This window comes from Dermochelys coriacea, chromosome 2 (assembly GCF_009764565.3).
Source record: "Dermochelys coriacea isolate rDerCor1 chromosome 2, rDerCor1.pri.v4, whole genome shotgun sequence".
Lineage (NCBI taxonomy): Eukaryota > Metazoa > Chordata > Testudines > Dermochelyidae > Dermochelys > Dermochelys coriacea.
The window spans coordinates 137,147,297-137,159,810 of record NC_050069.1 but is presented as its reverse complement, the minus strand read 5'-3'; the positions used below and the strand labels follow the sequence as shown (position 1 = coordinate 137,159,810).

The window sequence follows — 12,514 nt, the reverse complement described above, 5'->3', positions numbered from 1 at the left end:
AAAGGTTTATTATATTTGGCTCAAAAAGCTCGATGTAAGCAGAAAGGTTTTTGTTCTTCTGCCTGTAAACCTTTGTACTGGTGATCTTAATAAATCACTGTGCTGTGTGCTGCAATACTCCCAACAATGCTAAATATAAATCTCTTAAATCTGCCAGGGCTCCATTATTGTAATAAATGTTGTAATGGTGGTAATAATTCTTGTAATAATCTTTGCTATTTTCACTGAACTTTTCTGCTAACCCATTTGACTGTATCTATTAATGTCCTGACATGGTGTGCTTGAACTGATATCACACTCCATGGCAGTTGATTAATATACGCATCAGCCTCAGTTTACTCTGTTTCCCCCCCTCCTCCTTAAATAGGAATTCTTTTGAAAGGACAAGGCACTTCCTCACGACAGCAGAGATTGACACTGATATACTGGCAAAACAGAGGCATAAGGGTTTTTTTCCATACAATTTACTCAGCTCTTCACCCACTCTCTTGAATTTTTTAAAACTCCATTCATATATAAATGACAGTATTAGATGATAATGTGGACACATGATACACTACAGGAGTTGGTGGCATAATTTGTAAAAAAATTAATAAATAATAATAATAATAATAATAATAATAATAAAAAACATCAGTAGGGGTAGAGGGATAATTTTCCATGGAAGAGACATCTCAGTGAGATGTAGCTCAGAGCCCACCATCAGTCTTTGAAGAAATCATTTGCTTTCTGAGAAAAGGAAATGTACTGCTGAAAGATGGAAATCCTTGATAAAGTACACATCAAAAACAGCACATTCTAACCTGGTCCAGACATTGTGGGGTGGGAATGTATGGTTTCTCTTCTATGGGAAAGCAACATTATAATGACTACTTATGCGAAGTGACTAAATATTTTCAGAAGTTCCAATAGGGAATTTGTGGTCATGGTAGCACATATTTTTATTCATGATCATGTTTTATTTTCGCATAAGTTTGTCTCTCTCTGTATCACTGCCTAAAAGATATCATACAGTTGTGCCATGATGTGCCAGAATTGTAACTGACAAACTGAAAAAGCTGTAACCTTACTTCCATATGAAACCATCATTGGTCAAGATCCATATACAGAACTACTTTTTTAAAAAACGGACTGTATGTTAGACTGCATAATGAACATACAACATGCATAAGACATGACTGAAAAAAAAAGACTATACTTACATAGAAAGTAGGAGAGTACAATTCCAGGAATGTAACTACCCAAGACAGTGAAAAATGTACACACACTGCAGACCAGAAGGCAGAACTGAAAACAGAAGAGATCAGAGATGAAAGTTAGAATTCATATTGCTAAGACATTAAATATTTACACTTTGTGAAAAGAACAGTTCCCCAGCAGAGTAATATTCTAGTTTAAAAGTACAATATTGAAGATTTTTTTAATTATACAGTAATTGCAATACAAGCATTACAGTAAAAATTAAATAGCATATTTTTGGGTGATTAGGCTATGTCTCAGGTGGTATTATAAAAATAAGGCTTCTTCCCTCTGCCTACCATATGGAAGGTTTAACAACCTCTGGGTCATCACCAGTCATGAAAACTGGCTACAATGAATATCAAAAGAAATACAATAGGCAGTAATAACAGGTGCTCGTTTTGTTAGGTCACCATCTTCAAAATCCATCTGAAAACTACAACTTGTTTTATTTTTTTTTTACTCTATTTAAAACTGGGTGCTGATTTTGATGATCATGAAAGAAAGGCACTGACAAGATCTAGCTAAAGCCAGATATAGCTTTGTGCAAATTAAGTTGTAATTTACTTGACATTTTCATTGTTTTGTCTTGTATAGTGCTAACTCTTGACACTTGTAAACACTGTACAGTGTATCATTATGGAAGCATCAGATACTGCTCCATAGGTTAATCTGAAGTTTGCATATATAAAGAAGGGATTTAACCTCTGTTGTGTTTGAAAAATACAACATATCCTACCCAAAACTACAGCACCTATTTTTAGAAAATAGCATAAATTTTCTGAGAATGTACAAGCTTGTTAATTAAATTAGGAGATAAAATTAATTAAGAAGGAGAAGCACCCACTATCAGACTTTATTTTTTCTCTTATGGTCTTAACAATAGAACAGTGACACCATCAGGGGGAAAAGGGAGGAGGAAAAAAATCTAATGTGTCTTTAAAAATCAGTTTTGTCTAAACTGAGACCTCAAACACTAAAATGCCCTAATTACTCCTCGGGGAATTTTGTGCCAAAAAAATTAAAAATTCTGTGCACAATATTTTGAAATTCTGCAAAATTCTGCTTATTTTATTTGTCAAAACAACACAATATAATCATGCCAGTTTCAATTATTTTGGTAATTTATTTCAAAATATCTGTCAGCAAGTATGTCTGTAACAATACAGACCAAAAAAAGATTCTGGTAAATAGACAGATTTCTTACTAGGTATATTAATTCAGAATTTTGAGTAATTCCTTTAAATTACAGTACAGAACTATATTTCCTGCACCTGTCAGAAGCAGTGAAAAGGCTTGGGGGAGCCAAGGGTAACGGGGGAGATGACAGAGAGGGAAGGAGCTTGGAGTGAACCTGGAAGGTTGTTAGGTGAGGGTAGGAAAAGTATGGAACATGTTTTTCTGGGGGTGGGGAGGGGCGAGATTGTTAAGGAGTTGGTGAGCTTCCCTCAATCAGACCCTGGCTGACCCCAAGCCTCTCCCATTCAGTCAGGAACGTGCCCCTGTCCCCACACCTCCCATCCTCATGTGGCCTTGCACCCCACTCCCATTCAGCCACTGGCTCAATGCTGTCCCCCCACTAGCCATTCAGAACCCCAGTCTGTGACGCCTCCCAGCAGCCCCAGGGTGCCCCATTCTGTTTGTCCTAACCTGGTTCTGGAGACAGGATGCTGTGATGAATTTCTACTCCTAGGGGAATTCTGTATCACTGTACATGTACAGAATTTTTTCTCCACAGAAAATACATTCTGCCCCAGAAGTGCTGCAGTTCTGCCTTTTGCCCACCAGAGTCTGCTGTGGCACCAGAACAGCAAGCTGCTGGCTGTTCTGCTGCCTCAGTGGCCTTTGGTGGGAAAAAGATGGAACTGCAGCACTTCTTGGGCAGAATATATTTTCTGAGGAAAAACTTATCATAGAATCAGAGACTATTAGGGTTGGAAGGGACCTCAGGAGACCATCTAGTCCAACCCCCTGCTCAAAGCAGGACCAATCCCCAGCTAAATCATCCCAGCCAGGACTTTGTCAAGTCTGACCTTAAAAACCTCAAAGGAAGGAGATTCCACCACCTCCCTAGGTAATCCATTCCAGCACTTCACAACCCTCCTAGTGAAAACGTTTTTCCTAATATCCAACCTAAACCTCCCCCACTGCAACCTGAGACCATTACTCCTTGTTCTATCATCTCGTACCACTGAGAACAGTCTAGATCCATCCTCCTGGGAACCCCCTTTCAAGTAGTTGAAAGCAGCTATCACATCCCCCCTCATTCTTTTCTTCTGCACACTAAATAATTCCAGTTCCCTCAATCTCTCTTCATAAGTCATGTGCTCCAGCCCCCTAATAATTTTTGTTGTCCTCCGCTGGACTCTTTCCAGTTTTTCCACATCCTTCTTGTAGTGTGGAGCCCAAAATTGGACACAGTACTCCAGATGAGGCCACACCAATGCTGAATAGAGGGGAATGATCACATCCCTCGATCTGCTGGCAATGCTCCTACATATTATGAGGGACACATGAATTCTGGGCGTGCACAATGGCGCAAAAGTCCCTCAGGAGTACTTAATATAGATGTGACAGAATGTACCAGGCCCTTCTGGACTTCTGCTGGAGGTCCCACTGCTCTGCTGCACCCTATCCCAGGAAAGAGGAACCTGAGAATTTTGGTCCTGGGATATTGGTGAAGATAAAGGGGCCAGATGGGAAGAAGCCTAGGGAAGTAGCATTAACAAATTTAACTGAACCGTATGTGTCTGCTGTTTATAGGGCCTCTAGGTTGGAACATAGAGTAATGGATGGGGCCAAGTTCCCCCACCAGCAAAATAGCATCAACCCCAAGAAATGGGGGGGGAGAGGGGGAAGGGGAAAGAAGCCTAACCTAAGCCCCAAGAAGGGGACAGGTCTCACTTGGAAGCCCAAGCAAAGGAATGAATTTGAAGGGCCCAAAGCTAGGGCTAAAGACCCTGGTGAGGGTACATAGACTGTTTTGTTGGACTCTTTGCAAGATGTTCAGTCTGACTGTGAGACCTGACTGGAGGGCCAAGCCAAAGAAGACTGGCAGAGACAGGCAGACAACCTAAAGGGGGTGCCAGAAGCAGCAAAAGGACTGAAATACTACACTCAGTCACAAAGAGGTGGTCAATAGATAAGTGCCCCTCCCCCACCAGTGCAATATGGTTATTGCATGGCATCAGTAAAGGGCAGATTTGGTTGTCTGGATGCATTAAAGCTGTATTTCCATACCTCATATGATTGGGGGTTTTTTCAGTTTAATCTTAACTTTGAATTTCCTGGGTTTATGTTTGTTTCTAGGATAATCACAACATCCCTATAATGTATTTTACCCTATGTTATTGATATATACTCTCAACCTTAACTACTTCTTAATGTAGTTTTCATCTGGGAATATATAAATTAATTTTGTTACATCTGAAAGCCTTCTTTCCGGGAAAAATCTCAATGCAAACTCTTCTTATGATCTCAAGAAGAAAATGTAAGTTGTCCAAGTAAGTTTGAATGCAAAAAGGAAAAAAAAAATAGTGAAATACCCAAAGATACAAGCAAAAATCTACAGTGTCCACTACAGCTGCCATGATGCACTGTTCTATTATCAATGTTGCTCACGCTACTAATATTTTGTTTAATTGAGAAAAGATCAGTTCAGATTTGGCCAAAAACAACAGTACTCTGCCAACAGAAGCAGAGTATTATACAACTCTTGCTTGCCTTTTTCTCTCTCATGTGTTTTCCACCTCAGTCTGTCTCAGAAAAAATATGCTACATTTATATGAGCAGATAAATGATAGCACTATGATATAGGTAGGATCCTCTCATATCATAATATTAGATGCTATTTATATAATACTTGAGTAAAACTTTCTGAAAATCAATTAAAGCCATTTTAAAAAATAATACATACATTTATTAATGATGTAGGATTCTCCTGTTTTTGTTAAAGCTATTCCTGTGATCTGATCTTTCTGATGTCTCTACCCTAGGGAGAAAGATGGCATTTCCACCAGAGAAGTGCATCCCATAGCCACCCTGGTCATGCCATATCCTGCCCCAATTCTGGTGTTACACAGTGGCTGGCTGAAAGCCCAGCAGCTAATGGGGGAAGGGCTCTACTGCCTTAAGCCTTTCCCCTGGGCAACTTTTCTGCCACATGGAGCCTCCCTTACAATCTGTACAAGAAGAAGCCAGCACAAGCCCTTACTGAATCTAGCTTAGTGTCTTCATTTTAGCAAATTTACCTACTATATTATCAATCATAGTTTGCTGAGACATAACACCTCCTGATAAAACAATATTTTTATCCTGAGCTTACTTTATTGAACTTACCTTGCCAGGGTTTTTCTCTTTGAAGTCTGACATTTCTTGAAGAAACAGAAATAAATTCACCAATGCATCTGCAATACATTGGTTTATTCTGGGCCTGTAGTCAGGTTTGGAATTGATGACTTCCCAGCTGAGTACAGACAAACAAAAACTTTAGTTACAAGTAAAACTGAGAAGGCATTGCTTTTATGGAATATTTTGCTCACATTATTAATCTTTCATATTATTACTGTAATAAAAAAAACCTAAACCAAATCTGACCATTTTGAAAACTGATCTCCTCCATTTATCCTACAGCTACTGCTATGCTATAGAAATCCACAGTGCTTATTATCTCATATTTTCTGGCCAATGAATTACACAATGATCTAAGGTTTCAGAGTAGCAGCCGTGTTAGTCTGTATTCACAAAAAGAAAAGGAGTACTTGTGGCACCTTAGAGACTAACAAATTTATTAGAGCATAAGCTTTCGTGCATCCGATGAAGTGAGCTGTAACTCACAAAAGCTTATGCTCTAATAAATTTGTTAGTCTCTAAGGTGCCACAAGTACTCCTTTTCTTTTTACAATGATCTAATAAAGTCTCCTTGTGGAGTGAGGTGCAAGTCAAGAATATTTAAATGTTATTTGTTATATTGTTAAATAAATATTTAAATATATAACCACAGTATTCTCTTGTATGCAGACCACTCAATTTAAAGATTACAATTTGGCAGGCACCAATTATGTCATCAAACTACTTTGTACAGTTTTTTCCTCTGGACATTCTTTCCTAACATTTTTGCAAACCACCACTCTATTTACTCTAACTGTATGGTACATCTTTCCCCCCTCCCCCATCCTCTCTCTGCCTTGTCTATTTAGATTTAAACTCGCAGAGGAGGTATTATTGTCTCTTATTTTATGTTTTTACAGTGCACAATGGAACCCCAATCCTGGCAGAGTCTTTTAGGTGATATTGGGAATACAAACAATTAATAATAGTTAGCCATAGTGATGAAAAGCCTGAGCTAAAATTTGGGAAATCACTATGTACAGTAGTCAAACACATGCAGGTTCCTTGGCTTCAGAATCTTTCCACAGCTTGACTGTGTTTTCTAGAATCAAATCTTTTTGTCTGAATAATAAACTACCGTTACTTGTACTCTTGCTTATAGCAATATCTTACACTCTTTAAACCAATATGTTCTCTTATTGAAACTACATAGCTAAACAGACCTAAAATACATGATAGCTCAGTTCTGTGTAATATATTTCTAGGTCCCTGAAAACAATCACAGCTGGAATCATTGTTTATTAATGTTGGCCCTTTGGAAGCATTAACTTCAAAGTCTAGATCCACACCTGCCTTATACAACTAAGTAAACACCAAGTTTGTGTTATTGGTGTTTCCTTTTAAAAAGGACACTGTCAGGGCATTTTTCATACATTTAAAGCCATACTGTGTGCCATTTAATGTGGTTCATTTATTGTATAATATTCTGGGGGGTATTTTTAGCATGCAAATGAGAAATTTTTTTAGCAAATTTGAGAAATCTTTATCAGATTTCAGAGTAGCAGCCATGTTAGTCTGTATTCGCAAAAAAAGAAAACGAGTACTTGTGGCACCTTAGAGACTAACAAATTTATCTGACAAGCTTTTGTGAGCTACAGCTCACTTCATCGGAATGCATCTGATGAAATGAGATGTAGCTCACAAAAGCTTATGCTCAAATAAATTTGTTAGTCTCTAAGGTGCCACACGTACTCCTTTTCTATCAGATTTATTTTTCTATCCTAAAACCAAAGCCATCGGCTGAAGGGTTGAGCTTTAAATCCATTTTCTTATTATTTTTTGTTTGTTTTTTGTGCAGGCACCCTAATTTATTATTGTATGGTTGCTCAAGAGAACAGGTCTATCGCCATTTTTATTTTAGAATTTTTTTTTTTTTTTAAAAAGAACCCATATAGAAGAATTAATGTAGGCTGAACGTGCAGAAAGATGATAGAAAAAACCCACACAAAATAGATCTAATTTTTGTCCTAACAACCTGAACGTTTTAAGCGATAGCCTGTTTGCTTTTAATTTTAGCTTGGATGAGTGCATGGTAAACACCTGAACACAGGAAACGGTATAAAACAGAATGAACAATTGGTACTGGCCTATGAATATTATGTTCCATTAATGTAAAAGATGTACCATCACATATATATCCAGAATCTGAATTACATGTCCCACATTAATAGATAGGGAGTTGGCAACCGTATCAGTGACTACTCAGCACAGCATTGATCAGACTGTACGAAAGTAACCTGTACACAGTACTACAGTCCTTTTACTTTGACACTCAACCTATTAAGTCTAATGCATTACGATGAGATTGCCAACAACAATCAACAAAAACTTTTATATTAGCAGCAAAGTTCTTTTGGTCACAGATGGGTCAAACTATAGAGAAACCAAAGAACTAGACAAAGAAAGGAAGGGGGAAAGAAACCCCCCCCAAAGTATCATGCACAGTGCTAAATACACAAATTATAGGCTCAAGGTGGGTCTCTCTAATATCCTGGGCCCGACACTGCTACAGCAACACTGCATAAAACTATAGGCTGTCAAACACAGGCCCCTCTTTCCAGATTGTTCTACCATTCAGTTGGAAGAGGAACTTTCTTAGCTAGATAGCAAAGACAAACTACTTTTATTTTCAGTTTTTCATACCATTCAGAGTAAAAAATTCAGTAAAAAATCATTAGATTTCACTAAGAGCCATACTGGCTCCATTTTTGCCATTTAAAATTCAACTAGCATGAATGTGGAAGGCAAATGTACTCAAAACTGACCCCAAAACATTTGTCCAAATATTTGGGTTGGCATACTAATTTAGAATATTTTTTAAATGATTTCAAAACGGATTCTAAAGAAACTGCTTTACTGTTAGAAATTTCAAATCATTAAGAAATTTTAAAATGAATGTGATTCTTGCTGAAAATTTCACTGTATTAACTTGTTTAGGCTTTTTTATTAGTGTGAGTGAGTTTAAAACTTCCCAACTTTTTCCTGGACTGATTGACTTTGTTAAGCTGAAAGCTGGTTAAACAACAAGCTGCTTTGGTCTCATTCTCTGTGTAAAACCTCATAAAACCTCAATTAAAACTTGTCTCTTTTTTTCAATTACTCTTTAGTCAGAGTGTTAGGGAGTTAGTGATGAGCTAATATTCACTCTTAATTGCATATTGTTGTCATTATATTTTATAATATGAGATTGTCTTGCATCAGTATAAAATTTGAATAAAGTGACAAATTATAAATAAAATAAGACTTCAAAGTGTTTTGCAAGCATTAATTTAAGCTTATTTGTATCATTGTGAAGTACTGTAGATATTTAATAATATGCAACAAAATAATTAGAAATATAGAGACTGTTTTGAAAACAGTATTCAGTACTAATGTTATATAGGCTCTTATCTACATCAGTAATTAGCCTCCAACAATAAGCAACAAAATTAATTTAAGTGAGAAATTACTGTCTTATTAGGCTTTATAAATATTAATATATGGTATATAGTTGCAATCTCACAAGGTACTGTGGCTCCAAGCCCACTCACAATTTGTCAGACTTAAACAGAAAATAGCAGCCGAATAGCAGGCTGTGCTTTCTGCATTCCACAATTCTTTTCATAGGGAGAGATAGGGTGCTGGTGGTTGAGGACTCCCATCTGAGGGGGATGGAGGCTTCAATCTGCCAACATGATATGATGTCTTTAGATGTATGCTGCATGCCTGCAGCACACATCTGAGATGTTATGGAAAAGTTGCCAAAGTTGATCCGTTCCTCTTACCATGCTGTTCATCTACACACGCACTAATGATACTGCCAGGTCTGACCCTAAGCAGATCAGTGGTGACTACAGGACTCAGGGAGCAAGAGTGAAGGGGGTCAGAGGAGTAGGTTGTCTTCTTGCCCATCCTCCTGGTTGAAAGTGAGGGCCCAGGCAGTGACATGCACATCATGGAGGTAAATGGATGGCTGCATAGATGGTATAGATGGGAGGACTTCAGCTTTCTCAACCATGGCATGCTGTTCCAGGAGGAAGGTATGCTGGGAAAAGATGTTCTACCTGACCAAGAAGGGGAAGAACATATTTGCATACCGACTTGCCAACCTAGTGAGGAGGCTTTAAACTAGGTTCCAGGGGGATGTGACAAAAGCTCACAGGTAATCATAAAAAGAGGCCATCTTAACAGAGGACTAGATATTGAGAGGGGGGAGGATCATGAAAAATTCCAATAGGATCATAGGAGAAATGAGGGAAATCAGTGGGGGGAATCTGCTCAACATCTCAGATGTCTATACACAAATGCAAGGAGTATGGGGAATACACATTAAGAACTGATAGTATTCGTCGACATGATAAATTATGACAATTGCCACCACAGAGACTTGATAGGGTAAGTCGCATGACTGAAATATTGGTATAAAGAAGTATACCTTGTTTATACTGGACAAGCAGGAAAGAAAGGGAGGAGGTGTTTTATTAGATATTAAAAATATTTGTACTTGTTCTGAGGTCCAGAAGTAGGTGAGAATAGACCAGTTCAAAGTCTCCACGTAAAGATAAAAGGGGTTAAAAAATATGGATTATGTCATAGTAGAGGTCTAACTAGAGACCACCAAATCAGAAACAGCAGATGGAGGAGGAATTTCTAGAACAAACAACAGAAATATGAAAACCACAAGCACTAATAGTAGTGGGGGACTTTAACTACCCAGATGTCTGTTGGAAAAGTAATATGGCAAAACACAACATTTCCAGTAAATTCTTGGCCTATATTGGGGGCTACACTTTGTGTTTCAGAAAGTGGAGGAAGTAACTGGGCAGCCTTAAACAGCTTCAAAATTTCTAATATCACAATATCACAGTTGTTGTAGGGATTAGTGCTAGGATAACTATAGAACCACTGCAGGCTTGGAACCTCTCTTCTCTCCTCCATATACTAACAATACTGGCCCCTGGAGCTAAATTAAATCAATCTGTAGTGCTTCCTGTCCATAGTGGTAATACCTAATAATGTAGTTAGTAGATTCTAAATTTAATTTTAATTACATTTATTTTGAAAAATTGGTTTTAAGAAACACAGCAGCTCTCCATCAGTTTGGCAGCAAGGAGAAGACAGCCAGTTTGGGTGATGAGGATTGCAACATTCTCCCTAGGAGTGCTGTTTAGGAAGGGGATGTATAGGGTGCCTCTTTCTAAGAGAGTTACCAGTTTTGGGATCTGTCGTCTTCCCCTATGAGCCACTGCCTAAGGCGGGTTCTGCCACTATCAGCAACTCTAGTATTTGTAAAAGGGCAGAAAGTGGGCTTCTCAGCACTAGGGATGAGGACAGTACCATGATTATATATTCATAGATATTAAGGTCAGAAGAGACTATTATGATCATCTAGTCTGACCTCCTGCACAATGCTGGCCTCCGAATCTCATCCATACATACCTGCAATAAACCTCTCACCTATGTCTGAGCTACTGAAATCCTCAAATCATGATTTAAAGACTTCGAACATCTTATATGCTTTGCTCCCTTTAAAAAAAAATTATAGGGTCCTTCAGTCATTGCAAAAACCATGAAAAATATTAGGGATGGAAAAATAGTACGAGAGGATTGTGGAATATCTTCATAAGAACTACCCGCAGTTTTGCACAGCTTTAACAATGAAGCAATAGCTCAGAGAATAGAAAGCCAACACTATATACGAATTATAGGCCATAAGCCAGAAAATACAGCAAGCAAATTGTGAAGGCTGACAATAGCAATGTGTCTGTCTTAATTGCATTAAAAATTATTTCCACAGATCACAACATGAAAGAATATTAAAGAGAACAAAAAGAGATGTACACAAACACATTCAGGAAGAACAGATGCAGTATTTATCATTGTTTTATGTGAAACTGTCAGCATCTAATTTAACTGCACCTTGTGTACAGTATGCACCAATGCAATGTGTACTTAGCTAAAAACACTTAGCAATTTCCTTCAGCACTCACCTGTAGGAAATCACAATAGATACACATATCCCTGTCCTTCCTACAACCCCAGCACTCTCTTATTTTGCTTGGGACAGTCCTGATTTTCAGACACGTTTCTCAGGTTTCCCCCTCTTGATCTCAAACAAACCGTGACTAAAATATCTTTGCCTGCAGATTTCTACTGTGGCCACTTGAAAGCACTGATCCTGTTGCCTCCTCTCTTGTATTTCAACTGTTATGCAGGGAGAGCAGGCAATGTTATGTCAATATCATCCTTCCCCCAAAAGACATTAGAAGCATGCAGAAGCATAAGAATGCATAGTCCAGAAACACATTTTTCCTCATTTTATTTTAACCATCACACTTTTTCTGACATTGAAAAAGTACAAGGTATTCAATTCAGGGAAAGCACTGTGTTGAGAACCAGCGTTGCAGATACCTAAGGTGATGTATGATGTGTGGTGCTAATCACCATATGGTGCCATACAACACATTATTAACATGGAGTTCACAAGCATCTTTGCAATTACATTAATACATTCAAACAGTACATGTGAACTCAAGTATTTCTAGCCATCATGTTTTTGGAACTTCCCTTAACACAATAGTTCTTGATTTGAGTTTATTTTCCAAGTCACTAAACTGCATTTCACAAAGCCTTAAAATCTTTAAGGGCCACATTTTTAAAAGGCTTCTAAATTTGTGCACAATCATTTTTGCATGTCAAGAATATTTGATTTAATACCCCATTTGTAGGACAGTGTGTGCAATTCCATTATTTGCAAACAAATTACTGTATTGAGCATGACAGCGTAGAGCCTTGGTTGAAACACTTTTGGAAATGTTCTAATGATCTAATGGAGACTATCACTGATTATGTCCATTATGTACAAGATGCAGAAAAATTGAAATATTGAAACAAGGTATTTGTAAGC

At 37.9% G+C, this 12,514-nt stretch overlaps 1 protein-coding gene across 3 annotated transcripts in view; it reads right to left on the bottom strand.

Annotated features, from left to right (window-relative positions):
- The window catches only part of RETREG1 (reticulophagy regulator 1), a 141,075-nt gene that overhangs the window by 31,716 nt on the left and 96,845 nt on the right, over window positions 1–12,514 (bottom strand). For all 3 annotated transcript variants that reach the window (XM_038388618.2, XM_043508451.1, XM_038388619.2), the window contains 2 exons: window positions 5,578–5,704; window positions 1,203–1,287 (listed from right to left, as the gene is read on the bottom strand). In XM_038388618.2, the coding sequence (XP_038244546.1) occupies window positions 1,203–1,287; window positions 5,578–5,704 (212 nt within the window). The remainder of the gene's footprint in view (window positions 1–1,202; window positions 1,288–5,577; window positions 5,705–12,514) is intronic.